Genomic DNA, 21875 nt, shown 5'->3' on the forward strand with positions numbered 1-21875 from the left:
GCTGCGGAGTAGAGCAGCATGAGGCCTGCCTCCTGCTTCTGCCTGCTTTGGGGGCATTTCATGTCGGAAATAGGAAGGCCATGTGAGCAAGCTGTACAGCTGTGCTGCAGCGAGTTGGCAACAAGCTGTAGGTGAAGGGTGGGAGATGTGGGGGGTGGTTTGATTTCATTATGAATATAGACACAAATATATGTTATATATATATAATATATATATATCAGTGTGTATTACATATTTATTTTTACCCAGTTACATTTATGCATGTGTTATATATTAATGCATATACATGCATTGTAGCACATCTATATACTAGTATATAAGTATTATGTATAAAACATTATATGTATTTAGATTGTGTGTAGTAAAACCACACGTAGATTTCTTCCCAAATGAGGAGTGTGTGGAGCTGATGCTCTCTGTGCACTACCCCAGTGGAACTGGAGGCAAGCTGCCAGCCAGGCTGGGCAGGGAGGGCTTCCCACTATCTGTGATGTGGAGCCCCCTGCACAATTATACCATGTAGATGCATGGAGGCTGTGCTCATGTCCAACCCCTGGCACTGAACTTGCTGACCTCTGACTTGGCTGGCTTGGCAGATGAAGTTCAGATATAAATGTATGACATGGTGTTTCCCTGAACTAGCATAACAGAGAAGGAGGCATGACTGATTTTTTACCAGTTTCAAGGAAACGATTGAGTTAGGTGTTGTTTTTTTATTTCATTCTGCCCTGGGGTTGTTTTCTTCAGTCCCTGCTTGTTTTCTTCTGTTATTTTTTTATGCCAAGTCTATGAGCTAATCTTGCTACCAGACCAGGAGGCAGAAACAATTTAGGCTGACCTTCCACACTGCAAAGGCTCTGAGCTTGCAGTGATGAACACACTGTTTAAGATGTTATTCAGTGCTTTTTTGGGTCTAAGTCAATAACGGACAATCCATTAGTTCCCCATAAGTTGTTTCAATGGCTAATTACTTGCACAGTTGAGGAAATTGTTCTCTAATTCCAACTTAAATTTTTCTGAATTCGAGTTCCAGCTGTTGGACGTTACTGTACTCCTCTCTGCCAACCTCAAGAGCCATCTATTATCGAATTTCTGCTCCCCGTGGAAATGTTTAAAGGCAGTGATCAAGTCAGTCTCTTTGGGGATTGGTGGTTTTCTCTTTTTTGTTTCATTTTTATTTTATTTTGTTTTTGAGAAACTACACAGATTGAATTGCTCAAGGCTTTCACTGGAGGGTATTTCTGAGCAGCTCTGGGTATTGCTGCAGTGAGGTGACTCTCCAGCTGAGTGTGGGAGCTCGGAGTGAGGCACGGCGCGGCTCTCCCTCGGCGGCATGGCGAGGAAGGGATGTTCTGACCCATGTAATTATGGTTAAAAGTGTCGGGAGCCAGAGCTGCTTCCCTGCAAGAGCCCAGCTGGGCGCCGAGTCAGCTGCTCTCTGGCTTGTGGCTGCTTTTGTGCTGCACGCTAGAGGGGAGATGCAGTTGATGATTGTGAAAGATTTTTATTGCTCTTACATATGGAGCCACATGAATGTGGGCATTGGCACCAGTTTAGCCTCTTATTTTGCTGACCTTGGATAACACGGTGTTGGAGGGCTTGAGGCCTTTTATGCAAGGCGGGCGATGGGAATGAGGAAAGCCCACAACAAAGCGATGGTGATTGCAGCCTTGGCACAAGTGGGCTCTGATGTGGAGGGCCTCCTCTGTAAGCAGTTCTGTTGAGTCTGCTGCTGGTACAGATGTGGTCATGAGGCCGATATGGTTTTGCCTGATGTGTGCTCCACTCATTGGGATCTCTGTCAAATGTTGCTGTGTCACTTCAGGGGTTGCCAGAAGAGGCCTTTGTGCTGTCTCCTGGGTCTTGCTCCTTCCCTTATGATGCCGTGGCACTCCTGCAGCAGGGCTGGGGCCTTTAGCTGGCTCAACAAGGATATCTCAGTAGCATTGTCCCTCTGAAAGCAGGGCTGAATGCTGTCCTTTCACACATACAGTACGTTGTTTGTGGAGGGGAGGTGACCTCAAGCCTTCGGTCTCTGAGGCCTTTTCTGTGCAGTGATTATCTCCTTACCTACAGAGCAGCAGCTGCAACCAGTGCATCCCAGGGACCTGGCTGTGCCCTGTGAAGGTTGCTCATCCCTGCTGCCACCTGGCAGTGAGAGCCTGGAGATCTTCCAAGTTCTGTCAGCAGATCTTACCCTGCTGCCATTGAACTAACACACACCACCACCACATGGTCTTTGCAGCAAGCTTTGGCATTATGAAGGGCACTTAAACAGGATTCATTGCTTAGTGCATTTTTGTTCTTTTTGCTGCTGTAATTTGAGCAGGAATGAAGGGTTAGGGGAATCTGGAGCTAATGGTTGTTTTGGTGTGATTTTCAGGTCTTTGGGGAACACTTCCAGAGAGATGGAGGAGAGGTTAGGTGGTGATGGCCTTCTTGTTTTGGGGTATTAATGTATGCCATTCTTCCAGTATGGCATACATTAGCTGGAGTTGAGAATTACATACCCATACATACTTTGTATGCTTGGCTTAAAGTGCATAAAAACAAATGGTGAGGGATATGCTGCCTCATGCAGGGCTCTGTGTACCTCACATCAGCCTCAGATTAATGGACAGTGTGTGTCCTTGTCCTCTTGTTTACTGCCTTCTGTATAAAGAATTCCCACAAATACAGCTGAAGGGAGTGAGAGGCGTCCCGAGGCTTGTGTCTGTAATGTGGACAAATAAATGCCATGGAAGCTCAGAGTATTTCCTAACAGAGCAGTTTCCTTAGGGATTCAATTAGTTACCTCATGATCTGTTGTAAAAACAGAAACGCGTGAAACCCAGCCAGGCCTTGCCAGGACGATTTCCCTTCCTGGTTTACTTACGGTATGTTCTGGTCTATGGGAATATAAATGTTGTTTCTTGGGTGATTTCTGTTAAAATCGGTCAAGCTATGACCATCTGTATACTTTGTTCTGGTGAGGTTTAAACTTGTGTTGGCAGCAAAATTGTAAAGTTGTTTGTGAAAACCACTGCTGACAAAACAACTGCAAGTCCTAGGCCTTCTGAAATGCTCACCTGGAGATTCTTTATTCTCCTTTGCTGTGGATGTTCAGATACAAAGTTTGCATCCTTGGCTTGGAGGTCCCCGCGTGGTGAAGCTCTCTGGGCTCAGCTCAGCACTGTTCAGAGCGTAGTAGCTGGTCTGTAGTGTGAAAGGCTCAAATAATGACTTTAAAGACCCTGAGACAATAACAATAAGGCTTGTGAAAAAGAGATATACGTTGGTTTTTTTCCAAGATGCACCTGATTTCACTTATGCCTTTGTATCAATTTGCTGACTTAATTTATTTGAATGCTAAAGGCTTTAGGGAAATGCTTTTCCAGGGAATTAATCTTTTAACTAAAGCAAATACGAAATACGACAAACACTAGTATTCCTTTTGACAATATAGCATTTGTCTTCTAAAAATGAAGTAGAAAACACATGCCCCATGGGCCAAATTCCACTTTACTTTAAGCTGAGATGAATTCAAAACAACTTCAGTGTTATCAATGACACTGTAATTCTGTAATAAATATAAACCACTTAAGCAGAGAACTGATAATGTAATATCAGTATGTAAAATCCTGAGCCGAGAGGCAAAAACCAAGGCCAAAATGGCAGTAAGAAAGACTGATTCACAGAACTTTCCACCAAGTTTTATGCAAAATTTGATTTAATTTAATAGTTTGGATTTTTTTTTTTTTCCTCCTTACTTTAATTGTCTGAGAGAGCAATTCCTGGCTGTTAAAATTTCTCCACAAGGCAGAAGGATTCATTATGAGAATTGTAATGAATAAGTTTTTACCTGCTGTCTAACACCTGGCAGACAGCTACTGCTGTTTGCAGGATAAGGGATGAGAAGGACTGATGATGATAATGGTTATCTCTTAGTGCTTCTTGAGCTTAGATTGCATTTTGTTGCAGTATTTTTTTCAGCTTCCTTTTTTTTTTTTTTTTAAAAATCATTTGTCTAAATCTTGGCTTTCGGGTGTTGTTTGTTGTTTTTGTTACTTGTTTCAGATACGTACAATTAATGTCTCCTTTCTGTTTCTGTCTTCTTCAGGATGACAGTGATGGGATTCCCTGGTCAGAGGAGAGGGTGGTGCGGAAGGTCCTTTATTTATCTCTGAAGGAGTTCAAGAACGCACAGAAGCGGCAACATGGTGATGGCATTAGTGGAAGCCTGAAGGCAGTGAATGGTAAGCTGCCTCCCTGGCACCCTTGCAAGGACTCAGTTGTTTGCTGTAGTAAAGGAAAGAGACCAGTGCACCATCTCACATGCACTGCATCCTTTCAAAATACAAAGAAGAGCTCGTTTCTAAAGTGCTCAAAATGCCCGATTTGAACAATCCATGTGATTCTGTTTCTGGTGAACTGTTGTAGATAGGGATAAGGGTGGAGGGTGGCTGTTGAATGGGGGACAAGATAAAAGCTGTTCAGTAGAAAAGGTGGCTTCTCTGATCTGTCTAATCAGCGATGTGCTTTGTAGGCCAACAGGAAAGGTATCAGCATTAAAGGTAACTAATTTCTTACAGACACAGTGCAAATTTGTGTGGAGATAAATAAAAACTGTCTGAATCAGTTATGTTGGTGAAGGACAGACAGAATGTCATTCAAGTGGAAGAAACTGACTAACCAGGACATGCAACTCTGGGGTGGGCTTTGTTCAGGCCCTCAGTTGCCTGAAGGTGAAGTAGCATGGAACCTATGTAAAAAGATGTAGGGGCGGACTGAGGGCAAACATGCTGAGACACTGGATTTCCATAGTTAAGTTCTTCAGGGAGTTTAAATGTTTTTAAAAGAGATGCAGACAAAGCTACATGATAGGGACTTGAAGGGAGTTCAGTTTTGTTTATGTCATCCTTTGACATTGACCGGAGGTGGCAAAGGAGTTAGGGTGATTACTGTTACTGTTGTTGTTTGTCATTATTATCACTTGTTTCTTATCCCCTTCCCTGTGGTAGCCTAGAGGTGAACCCAAGTGCTTCTCTTGCAGATTTGCTCACTGACACGGGGCCCTTTTTGAAAAGGCTTTGTCATGCTAGCTTGAGCCTTCAAAGCGATGAGTAGCAGGATTCAGATTTCTGGGCAGGCTTACTGTTCTCTCTTCACTCTCAAGAGCTTATTTGCTTCTTTATGGAAGTTTATAGCAATTCCTTTTAAGCATGTACATAACTATACATGTGCTAATGCATTACAGCAGCAGCTGGTTGCTTACTTGTTAGGTTATTCATATTTATATGTAGCTTGTGTTTTTGACATGGTGAGTCAAGTTTCACTGCATTTTCACTGAGCCTTATTGATGACAAGGCAAAAACCTTGGGGAATGGCTAGAGAGCTGCAGACAACACAATAAAGTTACAGTATTGCATAAGCATCTGTGAACTCCTTAATGTGATTAAAGATGACCTTGGATGTTGAGTTCAGTAATAATATCAAATACTGATCTGATGGGAAGGGGCATCTAGCTTTAGCAGCAAGCGATTAATAAGCTTGGAGGTGTACACAAAACAGTGCTGCCTTTTTTTTCCCCTCCAACACCTCTGCATCATTGATCTTCTGTCAAACACAATTTCTCTTGGAAAGTTTCTTATTCCATTGTGGGGATTTTATTTAGTCAAAGGAAAAAGTCTAAAGGCGTGAAGCACAGTAATTGTGTGTTAGGAGGCTTTGATGGTGTGCCAGGTTGCAGGATGACTGAGGTTTTTATGGTGTCTAGTTTCTCCAAAGGCAGCTGAGATGAAAAGTGAGTTGGCTGGGAATGCTGTGTGAATGCAGGTACCAGGCATGGAATATGCCACATGCTTTCTCTGGTGATGGCACGGCTCACGACTTCAGATCTTGCCTCTGGTGTTAAGAATTGTATTGCTGGGTGTTTTTTCTCCTTCACAGAAACAGGTGATCATTTCTGTGGGTGTTTTGGTTTGCTTGCTTATTTACTGATTTTGAGCTACAATTACACTCTGTTGTATTCCTTCTGTTTGTTATGTGATGTCTTAAATGTCCTGTCTCAGCACTGCTCTATTTTAACAGTACTGTCCAAAGGCTCTGTTGTCAATAGTATGTAGAAGAACGTGTCGCCATATAGAAGAAAGCTTTGCTAAAGGGAGGAGGATTGATACAGTGCAATGACATGAAGAAAATCTATTAAAACGCAAAGTTTGCTCATTATATCTTTTAAAGAAACATTAGCTACATATTTTCAAATCTGCAGGTCTTTACGGACACTGAAAAAAATAGGTCATCCTAAAAATTTACCAGACTGCTTTGAGCTTTGGGAAACATAGTATTTTAAAGATTAGCCTTAGATCCACGACTTTATACTGTTCAAGTTTCAAAAAAAAAACACCCATGTATCGATTATGTTCATTGTTCCAATATGAAGATTACAACCAATGTTTCTAGTGAGTTTCTCCAAAAGATGATATTGCAGTTAAATCCATCTCTTTATTAGTGTTCAGCACCCACATCTCTGTTGGGAGGAACAAAACATCCTAGCTGAAATTTAAAGGCGTTCTGTGCCTCCTGCTGTGGTTTTACCCCGACAGGCAGCTCAGCTCCACACACAGCTCCTCACTCACTCTCCCCACATGGGGTGGGTGAGAGAATCAGAAAGGTAAAAGAGTGAGAACTCGGGGGTTGAGATAAAGTCATTTTACTAGGTAAAGCAAAAGCTGCATGCAGAGCAAAACAAGGTGTTCATTTGCTGCTTCCCAGCAGTAGGTAGATGTTCAGCCACATCATGCATAATGGTTTCTTGGGAATCACTATTTTGAACACCCCACACCCCTTCCTCTTCCTTCACCCTTGTAAAGGCAAGTGTTTCATCCATTTTAGGGTTCGTGCTGCACAACTCTGTCACTGTCCATAATGAATGTTAAATGGTATTGCTCATTCTGGTGCTGGAAATTGAATAGATCAAGTTTGCAATCTGTAGTTCTTTTTTCCTTAGCAAGTACTGACTTTTGGCAATAGAAGAAGATAAAATATGCACTACCCTCTTGCAGCTGTTGTCTTTAAGTGCTTTCTATGGCTTCAGAGCATAGATGCGTAAATGTGCTACAATAGTTATTTGCTAGTGTTCTCCAACAGTTCACGCAAATTCAGCTGCTGAACTTGCATGAACATTATTATCAAAATATTTCAGCTGGTAAGTGCAGTGGTACACCTAATGATACGGCAGCCAGAACTGTGGTGCTCTTCTTATTGATAGCAGGAAAAATGAGTTCAGCTTAAGAGTTGTCAGAGGTGAACCCGTTAACAGGAGTATACTCTGTGCCAAAATTGCTGCATACTCAAAGGGGCCAGTGGTGGTGCAAGGACAACTTCCACACCTCTTGAACAACACAGGTTAATAAAATAAAATGTAAGAATTCAAATGAGTTTTGGAGATTAACTGTGTTATAGTGCCATGGCTGTCTCTACCTTACAGTTAAAGATATCTGTTATACTGAAAGTGGTCTTGCACTATGGTTTTGTTTGGGGACGGTGGCGAAGAACAGATCTGGGGGTTTCCTTACTCCTGCCTTTCGTTGCATACCCTTTTCACTTGAGGATTTTTGCTTGTATGTTTGTCCTGCTAGTTATTTCTCCATGTTTTTATCCTGCGTTCTTTGCTATTGTGTTTCTGTTGGTTGGTTGGCTTTTGTTACCCACTCTCCCCAGCCAGAAGGATTTCAGAGAAAAAGCAGGGGTGTTATGGCTCTTCTAACAGTGGATGTATTGCTGCATGTTTATGTTGGCTCTAGGTACCCACAGAGTATAAAATGACATTCCACAGTATGCCTGTGTTTGCTACATTCTCCTCCAGCATGTGGAAATATAAAATCCAAAGGGGATGACTCTGTAAGTTGTCAGGAAATCCTTTGTAGTCCTAAGTGGGATGCTGGAGTTCTGATTATGGAAACAGGGCTGCCTACTGGAAAACCTACAGGGACCTCTTTACTGATTTTGATTATTGCTGCCTGTCATTTGCATTAGGATTTTAAGAATAGGGATTGGTGTTTGGAGTGGTGATATCATTTTTCAGAGTTATGCATCTAAGAGGGAAGCTAATTCCCATAGGAAATAGCTTTCTTGTACAGCTTAGGATGAGAAATGAGGCTGAGTATGGGGTGGGAGATGGGGTAACCTGAACGCAGTAAAAGGTGTTTTTATTGCTTGCATTCTGTTAATGAGAATTAAACCAGTACATCAAAAGAGAGCACCATAAGGCATATTTTTATGGCGGAGATCTGAAATTTTATTTTTAGAAAGTAGTGATGAAGAATAAGTTTGTGATCCAGAAGTGCTGACATTTCGTAAGTGAAAAAAGTGCAGAAGTTTGTGTGTTTGTTTAAGGTGGTTAGTAATTCTACAGAAATGACAAACTAGACAATAGAATTATTCAAGCATATAGTGCATTGACAGTAGCTATACAAAAGGTGTCATGACAATTTCCAAACATGCCAACTAGGTTAAATGTGTGGCGAACATAAGCTTGTTGGGAAATTGAATATGTGTGAAGGAGTATTTTGGTTCAAAGCAGAAGTCATGCACACCTAATAAATCAAGAACTGATGAGTAAGAATACATAATATTTCTATTTTAACATTCTTCACCTTAGATTTAGTCTTCTTAAAAGTAATTTATTCATTTGCATAGGTTCTTAAGCAGTGAAGAAACTTCATGCGATCCTTTAACAGAGGTTGTATTTGATCCACAGTTGGCTGTGGTGTCCATTCTTTCCTTGTACTGCTCTGTTCCTGTCCTGAACCACTTCCACACAAATGTAAGGGCAACTTTTGCTATAGGTTGTTCCATCCACTGGAGAGCTGGAATGTGTCAGCGCGGAGAACCCGGATCCTCTGAGGCATTTCATGTCTGGGGCTGCCCATCCCACGACCACCATGCTGACCAGAGCAGGGAGCTGTGCTACTTGGAAGTGGCTAAGTTTGTGTTTGACGTGTCTACTTTCAAGTATTTTCAGACTTGCTGCCCCAAGGTTTTTAGCTATGCTCCCCAGTGGGCTGTGTTTTTAAAAAAGAAAGTATCCCTTGTCCTTCACTGTGATGATTCAGATACAGTAACTTCATCTCTCTTATTTTTGAAAGCTTCAATTAAATACTGGAAGAAGGTTTTACGCTAATGTTTGTCTAGGGAGCTTTTCACTCCATCAGTGATATGAAATTGCATTTGTTGACAGTAGGTAATGTCTGTCTGTCTCCCTCCTAAGCTTTAGTAGAAGATTGTAAGTGTGCCAAGGACCCTTGTCAGTATAAGTGGATTTTTAAAATGCATTTACAGAAGCAGAAATACCTCCTTCAGTCTCACAATATTTTCCCTTTACATTCGGAGTAAACGGCCTGTTTGGCTAGTTTTAAACTGTGATTAAATATAGATGTTTTCAACTAAAAGGTTCAGAAAATAAGCATTTGAGCAGATTTGTCATGGCACTCAACGTCACTCTCACTTTGGTGCTTGCTGGCAAGTGCATTTAAAGATTAACAAATAAATAACAGGATGTTGGGGCTGGGCTCCATTGAAAATTTCCAAATATCTCTTCCTTTCTTTGTTTTTAGGACAGAATTTGTTCTTGAGCCTGCCAGGGTCTTGCTTGCTCATTAGCTGACGCAGGCTCTTTTTGCCTTTTCCATCATCACCACTTAGAAAAGTTCTGCAGGCCAAATTACACCCTCCGTAATCTCTGCCCAATTTGATTACGTCCAAATGGTGCTCCTGTCTTAATTCAATTTCTGTATTTCTCAGGACAGCCAGAACATTTGCTCTTGCAGGACACCTGCCATCCCTTTTCTCTCAGAGATAAGAGGTGGGTATTTTTCTAATAGGGAAAACAGCAGAATTGCATAATTAATTTCCTTAAAACGTCTTTTCACTACCGCTAAAAGGAGTTGCTCCTTTTTTTTCCCCCCCGGTGTATTTCTAGTGAAAGTAATTTTAAAAATAGCTTTGCCTTTCTGCATATTGTTAATTGTAGGTAGTGGAAATTTGATTTTATTTTAAAGCAATGGATTATCCACAGAAGAGCATACATACAGTCTGCAGGAGACTGAGTTATTGTAGGCCTAAAATAAATAAGGTGAGGAGAAGGACCAGAAGCGGTTGATGGGTGTAAGAGCTGCTGGTCTTTATCCTTTCACTCACTGTCTTATTCTGGTTCTGTCGTTTGTCTGCTCGTGCAGTGAACTTCATTCAGCATATTAAAGTGTCCATGAAATAAAACTTTGCCTTAACCTCAACCAGGGGACAACAGTTTTATTTTCCTTGATTCAGGGTTGTTTCTGCATAGCCGCTGCCTTGGATTTATTGTTTGTATCAGCAGTGTGGGGAGCAGACAAGTAAACTGCTTAATTCTGTTTTCTGCAGCTATAAAATTGGCAGCCTCAACCTGGACCCTGGCATCTTTTTGTCAGGCGTATACAGCCAAATGGATTGTGATTTTTCAAATACCTGGTAGAATTGGCACTTACGTAAAAAGGTGGACCTTCTGTCAATCCTCATTTGCGGGTTTTGTGAGTGAGTGAGATGTAACTTCTTTGACAATAAGTCTGTACGTTTTTGTAGCGAGGTATGCATTGGGTTCTTGGCTTACCCCAGTTTTCTGGGGAGGAATGTTTGGCAAAATATACATAAGTTGCCGGAAAATTAAAAGCGGCTTAGTACTTTCTATGGCAAGATGCAGTGCTTTGTACTGAAAACCAGCCATTCCTCCAGTTATCTGATACGGAAGTTTAAACATACTTGACTGCTTTTATTATTATTGGAACGTGGATCTACTTGAGAACATTATCCTTCAAACTCTGGCAGACTGGGGTGGATGAAGAAGCATGTTGGTGACATGCTGGGATGAGAAATGATGATGCCGGAGGCTTTCTCCAGCTGTTGAGTTGCATTGAGAGGTGATAAAGAGGTAGCTCGTGGTTTACATAGAAATCAAAACAAAATTAAGCAGCTGTTAAAGATAATGTAAACGATGGAGTTCCATAGCAAGACTCGTCTGGTTGTCAAAAGGGATGGAAAATTCTTTGCGTGAAATCTGGACACATAGTGGAGATGAAGACAGCGATACAATTCAACACTCAGAAGACGTGAGCAGAGTGCTTCTCTGTTTAGCGGCTATAGTTGTCAGGAGGCACAGGGGTGTGGAGAAGGATACTTCAGCTTTTTCTATCTGATAGCCAGTGTTTATCAGTAGTGTTATTTTATTGTTTATTAAAACTGCAGTGGAGGAAAATGTCTGCAGATTGGAGCCCTTAGCTGCTGTTGTAAAGAGGGTTTAGATTTCACTACTCGTGTAGTTGCTGTGTTACCCATGATTGGCAGAAAGAAACCGTGCACTGAATAACTAGTGCTTTTAATTTGAAGGACAGACAACAGGGGATACAACCAGTAAGGCTACAGAGAAATAAAAAGTCACGTCATTGAGACAACATGCTCTGCTTCATTAAGAAAATAGCAACACAGTGGAAAATAACGTGAAAGTAGAGAGGAGTTTCAGTCAGTAGCTTTAAAAGAAAAAGTAGGGATTAATGACAGCCGGCTGTGAGTGCTGATGGGCACTGCAACCCTTCCCACAAGTTGCCAGACACAGATGGCAGAGCACCTAATCATGGCTTCAGCCACCGTCCATGACGTGTGTTTGTGGGCTCTGACTTGTAACAAGAAGAGGTCGCCAGTGGAAATGGATTTGGAGCAAACAGAACAATTCAGTAGATCGATGCTGAATTCTTTTTGGGTGTCATTAGCCCACGCTCAAACGTGTCATTTCTGCTGTGAAAAGCTTGAAAATCTGTCTCCTTTTTAAGCAACAGAACGAGGAATTAGTCACCTTCATTTTACTGTTCAGAAGAACCTCCGAGATCAGTCCGCAGCCTCAGCCCAAGCCTCCACATTTTGGTTTGGCTTTGATGGAATCTTTTAAGGTCTCCAGGAAAGCGTTCTGAAATAAATGCTGCCTTTTGATAATTGGTGGTAGCGAGAGGTTGATCGCACAGCAGATACTTCCCAGTGTTAGAGGGTAATGTTTTCTAGAAAATAAATAGAGCTTAGCACGTATACTGTTCAGTGGTAGCAGATCGCTTTACATCGTAATAAATGCGCATACATTTTTCACTTATCTCTTTTTGTGTCTGACTAGCACAGATTTGTTACAGGCAGTTAATGTGCTGTTGTATCCAGAATTAGATGAATAAACATTTTCAATAATCTGCCTTTCATGTCCGTTATTGCTCATTTTAAATGACTTTAATAGTGTGAAGTGGGTGTCCATCCGTAGCTGCAGTGTACCAGCCCTGTACTTAGGTGGCAGGGGATGACAGTGACAAGCCAGGCTAGACCTCACAGACTGAGCTTACAAACATTGGTACATTCAAAGGAGTAGTTTGCTCCAAGAGGCTCTTCACCCTCACCCATCCTATTTGCTTCCCTCACAAGACAGTTAAGCGAGTGCTGCAGTTGCAGTCGGGCTGTTTTAGATCTGTCCACTAAGAGGCTAAGTTCTTCCAGATAAGCCTCGAACAGACAAGATTCATTTTTTACTTTGCTCAGAATTTCCTGTGCTTTGTTCTGCATCTGTTTGTGAAAGGCTGCGTTATCTTTGAAAGCCTTCATCTTGTTTTCTTTATTCAAGCTATATGCTAAAATGGAAAAAGGGAAAAGCTGGAAGGAGCCAGCTGGAGCAATCTGCCAGGGATCCCGCAGAGGGGCAGAGCTGGCAGGCTCCTGAAGCCTCTTCATCTGACCTCTGCTGCAATTTGGGAAGCCAGGAGATAAGCCACTTTTCCTGCAAAAGACTTGGCTTCTGCCAGCCATTCAGAGTAGTGCCTGAAGACCACGCCAGCATTTAATCCCATTTTTCTCATCCTGTGAAAAGCAAAGGCACTCATGGTAGGCTGTTTTTAAAGATGCTCTGCTTGCTGTGGCTGATCAGCATCACAGTGGTTTTATGTTGTGCCTGCTGTGTATGTGGAGAGATAGAAGTTTAAAAGTGATGGCACGGGAAGAGCACAATTTCTCACTTTCTTCAGAACATAGGATTTCTTTTTTTTTCTTCCTTTTTAGAGAAGAACCACAATGTTATCAAGAGAGTTAGAGCAATGGTAGGGGCGTGACATCTCCTTTAGGACATTGGGAAGAGGCATCCTGGTTGTACTGAAGCATTTCAGCCACAGGTGTGCTGGATGGAGAGAGGTGAAGAGGAATTTCACCCCCGTCTGTGTTTCCTTGACCCCTGCTCCCTTGCTGTGATGCTGGGATCTTGTTTCAGAGCCTTATGCGAGGCTCTCGCTCTATGGCTCCATATGGCAGTAAAAAATGGTAGTGTTGTGCGGTCTCAAAACTGATGCATATGGGGGTGTACTGGGGGGTGAGAAGCATATTCATGTTGTGAATTGTGCATGGAAGGCTTAATTTCCCATCTCTCCCACCCACTGTTGTGGTGTGTCCATCCAGGAATGTGCTGTTTTTCTTCCAAGTGTCCCGATGTTTTCCTTTAATGTAAGGATCTGTTGATAAGCAAAGAAGATTTTAGTTTTGCCAGCATAATTAAAATGTGGTGCTTCCTATCTAGTCATTCTCCCCCTACTTTCAGGAGGTCAGCAAAGATTACTGTCAGGTGGAAGCTATGAATAAAGGATAGAACTTAACTGAATGTGGCTTGAACTCCAGATTTTCTAGAAACCTATCTGTCCGCTACTCTTCTCCTCATCCCCCAAATCAATTGAAGATGGCTCTTTGTGCAGCTGTGCGCTTGGTCCCCGTGGTTAGGGACTGCTTGTCAAATGTTATTTGAATGGAAACCTGTCCCTGATGCTTTGCCTTATCTCATTGTCCTGCTGAGATGAACTTCAAACGCCAGTTCACATTTACCCGGAAATGACCTCCTCTAATTGAAAAGGACAATGCTGTCTTAAGTAAGTAGATAAACAGAGCCCATTTGCAATTGCAGATTTAAATGCTCTCCTTCATAGATGATCTTTGCATAGTATAGCAGTGTCCTTTAATTTTTAGAAGCTGACTAGCAAGAGAACAGAACTGTAGAGTAAAAGTTCCTGGCCAAAGAAAGGTTTCTGAGCCATGAGCTGATGTTGATCTCTCTCAGGCTGGAAGAAGACTGGTACAAAATTCCCTTTATGGCAGCATGAAAGGCAGTACAATAAAACTGGCATGCAAAATATTGAAGGTTGATTAGCAACCAGACCATAGCACAGGGTTATATACAACTACTCTACTCATAAAGTAGAATAAATGAGCCATTAGTTAAAGCACTGCTTAGCATAGAAAACTCCCTTGGTTTCTGTTACAAATCGAGGTTCCTGCCATTAATGGCCTGGAAAGCTGACTTTTTTTCAGCTAGTTATTTGCTGGGGAAACAAGAGTTTGAGGTGCTTGCCGTGAACTTGAGTTTTGGGGACTGTGGGGAGGGTGGTTTCGTTGTCCTTCATTTTTTTCTGGTATAGCAGGTGTTGAGATGGTGCTGGATTACCATCTGGCTGGATCAAAATTATAACTGCTAACTGAATTCCTATTTAAAGTTTCTCACATCGTCTTGGACTCAGTGGTGATAGTCTCATGAAGACTTCCTGCTAAATTTGCAGGGAAACTTGAAAAGGAACAGACTGCTCTTCAGTTTGTGCTCTTCTGCTTCCACTGACACGCTGCCACTGTAGACTAAGGACTCAAATGTTACTAATTGTTTTAGGAAAATAGCTTTCAGCTCTTGTCTAGTGGCTGTTTTCCCTCCTAACACTACGTTTACCAGATCCTGCAGGCAGCGGGAACCAGAGAGCAAACTGAAGGACAGTGTGTTGTTCACTGGACTGGTTCCCTTTGCTAAGGGAAAGAAGAGGAAAAGTACTGCTTCCATATTCTCTTTTTACAAATGCTGTAAGTGTGATAGGAAGATCCTCACTATGCTTTTGCTTCTTTGTTTTCTGTTAAAAATGGGTGCTGTTCTGCAGCTAGAAGAAAGGATCTCAGGAGGGGCCAGTGCTCCTCAGCACCAGAGCCAGGGACCGGGCTATAAGTGCCCAGTTCAGCTGAAGCATTTGAGGGATTTGGTAATTTGGAGTAAATTTGAGAGTTTTCTGCCAGGGCACAAGGCTGTTTCTGACAGCAGAAGGATGTTCTGGGAGGTGACAGCTACCAGACACAGGGAATGCCCTGCTCTAACCCAGGTGGGGGCATCCCAAAATAAGAATATGACTGCAGAGGAATTAATCTGCTGCATATAAGAAATCTTTGCTGATGGTACAAAATGCCCCCCTTCTCTCCCAGACAACCTTTTAATGTAACTGAATGTAGATACGGTTTTTGGAAAGTTGGTTTGGTTTGGTTATGGCCCTTCTGATTAAGACTTTACACTGAGCTCATGTCTTACTCTGTGAGGAGGCTTCATTGCAGGAGCTCACACATCCATTGGAGGACTTAAATTAATATACTGGCTTAGTTTTCAGACAGAAACTCTAGTGAAAAGCAAACTGAATGCTACTGGAACCGTGTTGATTGAAGAACTTCCTGTGATGCAAATTTCCCCCCCTCAAAGCTCACTCAAGCACTATGCCCGCTTAAGACTCCACAAGCTACAGTTTTACTTTATATCCTCACCAGTCATGTGCAGCAGACATTGCCTAACACATTTTGTGCCATCTCTAGAAATAGAGCATTTCAAACTAACTTAGGTCTCTGAAACAGCGATGCGTGGCTTGCTTCTGAATCGTAGGAAAACTGCTTCCAGTCCAAATCAAAGCTGCCTCCGCTGCCAGTGTCTGTTTGGAGGGATATTCCGATTTATTCTGCTTGCACTCCATGAAATGTAGGTCAGGATTTTCAACTTGCAGTTGCTCCAAGGACAAATAATTTTCAGACAGTTCCGTGTTAATAATAGGCAATTAGAAGTACTCCCCTCTCTACTTATATGCTTGTCCTCTCTCTTTGTCCTTTTTCCTATCTTTTAAAATGTGTTCTCTCATTTCTCTGCATACTTTTCCTCTTTTGCTGTTTGTTTTCCATACTTTGCTCTCTGTTTTCTGTGCTTTTTCCTTTCGGACTGAGATCTTTTCCTGCATTTCTCTGTGTTGTGAGCACAACTCCAGCCTGCTCTCTGCAGGCTCAGTGTTACAGCCTTGCAAATCATTGATTTCTTTCTTTCCATCCTCCTCCCCCACCCCCAAATCCCAACCCATCCAGCCTAGTGTGAGAGCAGATTGGCCTCAGTATTTGGAGAAAAGATCTATAATAAGCACTGGGGACATGCTGGTAAAAAGCATCAGCATGGTATAGCAGGTCACTTGGAGTACTGACTGTACATTAATTCTCTAACTTATAATTAGCTATATTAAATTCCAATTTTCTGAAAGGAACCATTATCAAATAACACTCTGTTTGAAATCTCAAAGAAACGTAAGGAATGAAAGCTTAGTCCTCTTACGCTTTCATCTTTCAGAAGCAATCCCTATCTTAACATCTTGACCTACATTTTCTTTTTACCCTCTCCAAGAGACATTGTGTGGATATAATGTCTCAGAAGGGAGGTAAGGATTTTATGCATGTGTATGTGTTGACATACAAAGTTTGGAAAAAACAATGAGGCCTTCATGTCCCCGGTGACTATTTTTTCCCCCTGGCTTAAAAGTGTTTTCTATAATATCTCTAAGGCAGGCTTTAAGTTTAGAAAAAATATATAAAATGTGAGAAATCCGCTTTGTTCCTTTGCAAGTGATCTCCTTCTATCTATTGAGCTTCGGTGAAAACCATTCCTGATTTTACATACCAGGAAAGACAATCTAAAAAGTCACTGCCCTTCTTTCTCATAATCCCCTTTGCCATTTAGGATCCAGCCATACATTTTCTTTTCCCTATTAAATGGGGGACACACACCCACCCACTGCTGGATGCTGTCCTTTGTGCCATGTCCACTGCACAAGGGAAGGACAGGGCTGTAAAACACGCCATCTTCTCCCACTGCAGGACAGACATGGTGCTGCTGCAGGCCCCACTCTGGGCTGGACATGCAGTTATTCTTCCATCTGTTCAACGTGTAAGTTTTTTGTTTCAAGCAATTTGAACACACAATGTGCTAAGCATGCAGTAAGCATGAATGCCTTTCAAGATCATTGTAGCTTGAGTTTCTTTTGGTAGATGCCTTGAAATGCAGGATAGGAGATGCTCTGACTCCAGAACATCCTGAATCCAGGCCAACTTTTGTTGCCTGGATTGTTTCAGTTTAATATAGCTCTCAGCATTTTATAGGGTACTGTGAATTTATGGAGGGATTGCAGCCTGTGATTTTTTTCCCCTTCTCTTTATTCCCTCTTTTTCTTTCAATATTTTCACACCATCATGAGTTGTGTTGGTTTTCTTTAAATTCCAATAGTGCACTTTTGGTCCTAATTTTTCTTAATTATTATTATTGTAGTAACACAATAGTGAACTCTGGCATACATAGAAACTCTTGGGCATTATTTTGAAAGCTCCTCGATGTTTTCATCCCGCATTCCTGTGCCATTCAATTGTAAGCACCTCCCATCTCCCTACCCCTGCATGTCTGTTGCTGTGCTTGAAACAAGAAACATGCTAATGGGTTTTGGCTATGTGGGTGAATGGAAGGAAGATTATGTGCGGTGAATTCATGTCCACTTCACAGTTTCCCAGTGTTTGGGGGAAAAAAAAAACATAGTATTCCTTAAAAATTACAAGATATAATATTTTATCTCCTTTGCTTACTCAAAAAGATAAAGTTCTTAAACATGCCTCACTTTATATTCCTTACTGTATGAGTGTTTGCTGATGGCTGTTCCAAGGTTTCTGTTCAGTCAGGAGACAGTGAGTGTTGTTTTACTATTTTTACTCTGACTTCCAGTGCCCCCAGAACTTGAACAAATGAGCTTTTTAGGAGCAGCAGAACGGTTTAGAATCTCTTTGAGACCTCTGGGAGGTGCTGTGTCTGAAGTCTCTCTAACCAGCTCAGAAGCCCGCTGCAGTGTGGGGGTCTCAGATATCGGCCCTTGTGCCAGCTTTCATCTCATCCGCCATGACTTGTCTGCAGGCATTGCAGAATGGAGGTGAAAGGGAGGTTAAGCTGCTGGTCTCAGGAGATAGAGATGGAAACTGCTTGGCATATTGTTTTGCCCCCTCCTGCAACATGCAGCCGGCCTGAGAGATCCCTGCTTCCTCCTGTCTGCCTTCCTCCCAGCCACAGAGCAGTTTCTCGGCGTGCTTCCTCTGTGGCCATTCCTGACATCTGCTGTGTATCACAGGGGCTGCTGCCTCATTGGAGGTGCACCAAAATCCTTACATTGGGCAAAGCCTTAGGACTGAAACAGAGGTGAAACATCAGCACACGTTTGGCTGCATGATTTGTTCTTTCACGTTGGGCTTTCATCCTGTGCTCATGATTTGGGTTTGCAGCAATTAATTGAAATGTTCTGCCATCACTGACACTAGCCTGCCCTACCAGACAATAATTCTGCAAAGGGTCTGCAGGGGCTGAGCCTGACTGGCAGCACAGCACCGCATCCCGAGCATGGCCCGTGATGCTCCCACCCTTAAATTAAATTAAGCCTGCTTATGGCCACATTGGTGTTTCATATGCTAAAATCATGTCAAATATATGTTTATTTTATTTTCTAAGTTATTGATTTAACTATTTAGAATTCAAACCAATGATGAAGAAGAGGGACTCTGAAAAGCTCGAGGGCCAAATGCAGAGAGGGTCTTGCAGAAGTTTGAATTCTTGCTTCAAGCTGCACCCAGTAAAGAAAGTGGGTTCAGTATGGCACTGGGTGTAGGGGAGAAGGCTTAGCTCCAAGGAAGAGCAGCTGCTGGCTTTGCCCTGACAAGAACTGCTTTTCCCTGATCTTCATGGCTGAAACCTACATGAAAGTTAGTAGAAATTTAATTGCTCCAAACGCGTATATCATCATTCAAGTGTTTAGTAAAAGGAAGCGGCGTGCCAAAGCAAAAAAGTCCTTGTCAGCAAAAGGGTTGACAGCTTGACTGCTGGAGCCAGCTGATGGATGATCCTAGAGTTAGGGAGGGCCTGTTCACTGAAAAGTTACTGAAAATGTGAAGTGAAAGTAGTATAAACGGTTTAATTCAAGTATCTGTCATATGTGACTTGAGTTCTCAAGGAACGCGTAGCATTGAGCTCAGTTATTTTTCCCAGGACAAGGGGAGGACTTCTCAACACCCACCTCTGCTCTGTTTGTGTGGGAGCAGCATGGGGCTGTGCATTTTTCAGCAAAGGAAGTTTTCCTAGCTCATGTCACATTAGGAAAAACGCTGCTTCTGCCAGCCTGGAGGGCTGCCCGTGCTCCTGGCACAAGTCACAAAAGGCAAAGCCTCAGTGCCATGCGTTCGGATGTTAAGTGGGGCCGTGCAATTAGAAACGTGCCGTTCAGCGTTTGCCTTTCGTGGCTTTTGTCACACACAGGCAGAATTACAGACAATAACGCAGAGGGAAACCTCCTCGAAAGGGCTTCCTGATGCTTCTGGTCTGTGTACCGTGTGCTGGCAATGGCCTCCTTGTAGTGAGGAGTGCGGGGGCAACTGTGCCCCTGCTCGGGACATGGCATCATGTCATATCTGCCTGCTGACATGGTGAGCCCAGCCTGCTCTAGTCATCCATCCCTGCAGATCTGCAGGAACCACGCTTCGTTAGAGGAGAAGTGTGTACCAAATGTTAATCAGGGTGCTGTGTTGCTGTTGTATCTAGTTTCATGCAGATCGGCTGCTTTCAAATTAGGCAGTCTGTAAGGTTTTCCTAGAAATTATAACGCATATAAGCAGGCTGTGCTAAGCCTTTGGGTTTTAGCTGCACAGATCTTCTTTTTAAAGCTCCAAGTAGTCATTGATAGCAGTGAAACATTGTATGCTTGTTTATTTGCCTTGTTGTTGTATATGCACATTCATATGTTATATTTTCTTCCAATTAATGAACTCTTCCTGCTTCAGCATGTTTGTCTCTACCTTCTCTCTCCCTCCTTCATTTATACTCTGTGGAGACGTATTTGCTAATTTTTTCTTTCTAGTGTAGAATAGCTGTTGTCTAGAGACATGCTCTTGGCGCAGCTTTTTCCTCTCATGTTACTTAAAATACCAGAAAGGCATTCTTTATTATTATTTTTTTTGTTTTTGCTAATCTGCCTCATTTCACGGTGCCAAGGTGTGGGTGCTTTTGCAGTCAGGATTTATTGTTCTTTGTCCATCCTTTCCTAGCAGAAGCTTCACTGTGAAACAAGGTGAGCAGTATCACCCAGTATAAAAGCATATCCCTGCGATGCTGAGGATGGAAAATAAGGGACTGAACAATGGGACCAATGACGGTGTGCTGGGGTTAAGATGGATCTGTAAAAGTAATACAAAAGAGGAGGAAATTACCCTCACCCAGTGCTCCAGTTGGGTGATAAAGACTTAAAATACCAACTAGATTGCTTGACTTAATTCTTACTTAACAGAGGAATATACTCTCTCAGTCATATAAGGGGGCTCTTGTGATGAGCAGGACAGATATGTTGGCTAACAGTCACTAGCATTTCTCCCTGTGTCAAATAGAGTTAAACCAAATAATAGTGGAAGAAACAAACCATTAAAAAGCAGAATGCTTTCTTTCACGGGCACGTTGAGGGTTTCTTTCTCTGTCTCCTCTCTTGGGATATTTCCCCCCTGGTACTCCATTCAGCCATAAAATTCCCCAGAAAAAGAGAGGACAAACAAGACATGATGGTTTTGGCATAAAGAACAAAGAATAATGTATTCGTGTGTCACTGATAATTTTGTTAATACCTGAGGCCCGATTCAGACTTTGCTCTATCATGGTGATGATGCATGTTTTTATATTGCTTGATGCCCTTCCCTGAGAAGAGATAAATTGCACTTCTGGAGCTGGTTGTGCCTGTAATTTCAAATAAAATGTACATTTAATTCTGTTTCCAGATTACATATGCTACTACCAAGCACTAGTAGGAGATGTCCTGTAGGACAGATGATGTCCTTGGCATAGCTGCAAATCGAAAGGCATTTGTTTTCGTCAGGGAGAAATAAAGCCATTTTATCTGATGCCAAAACCAACACGAGGCGTACATGGCTGCAGAACTTCAGCACTGCCCCTCACGGTGCACTGTGTATACCATCTGTACACCCCAGGGCACTGTACCCTGGAGGCTGGTCTCACCAGCCCTGCCTTGTGGTTAGGTGAGCTGTGCTGCACCGTGAGATGCAGCCTGCTCCAGGGCCACCAGCAAGGACTGTCGGTCCCTGCATCCCAACCCAGCCCTCCTCCTGGAGATGGTGCTCCCATGCTTCTGCCAGTGGTTTTTCCATGCCTTTTCCATCAGTGTTCCTCTGAACAGCTGAGGTCCTTGGCTAGGGCCTTGCAGAGCAGCATTCACTGGAACAGGCTGCCCAGGGAGATGGTGGAGTCTCCTTCTCTGGAGATATTCAAGACCCACCTGGACGCCTACCTGTCCGACATGGTGTAGGGAGCCTGCTTTGGCAGGGGGTTGGTCTCGATAATCTCTAGAGGTCCCTTCCAACCCCTACAATTCTGTGATTCTGGACAACATGCAGGATGATAACTCAGCACGTTTCCCCAGTGCTAGCAGTGGGTGCGTAAAGTGCAATAAAATTAGCAGTGTTTCTGTTTGTCAAAACTTACGACCTTTGCACAGCCTGGTACCTACTTATTAGAAAAGCTGCCACTCTTATCACACCTCACTGCTAGCAATTGGGGGAGGCTCAATAGTGACATGTTACTGATAAAACAGATAGGGAGCAGCTGGCAGTCTGTTTGCCGTCAGCTCTCTTTTCTGCCCTCCTTTGACTTCATTTGTGACAGCCCTAGG

General features: G+C 42.7%; 1 protein-coding gene across 3 annotated transcripts in view; it reads left to right on the forward strand.

Annotated features, from left to right (window-relative positions):
• The window catches only part of JARID2 (jumonji and AT-rich interaction domain containing 2), a 196909-nt gene that overhangs the window by 77274 nt on the left and 97760 nt on the right, over positions 1–21875 (forward strand). For all 3 annotated transcript variants that reach the window (XM_015854678.2, XM_015854676.3, XM_085540184.1), the window contains exon 2: positions 4100–4235. In XM_015854678.2, the coding sequence (XP_015710164.2) occupies positions 4100–4235 (136 nt within the window). The remainder of the gene's footprint in view (positions 1–4099; positions 4236–21875) is intronic.

This window comes from Coturnix japonica, chromosome 2 (assembly GCF_054131305.1).
Source record: "Coturnix japonica strain WE chromosome 2, WE-NBRP24, whole genome shotgun sequence".
Lineage (NCBI taxonomy): Eukaryota > Metazoa > Chordata > Aves > Galliformes > Phasianidae > Coturnix > Coturnix japonica.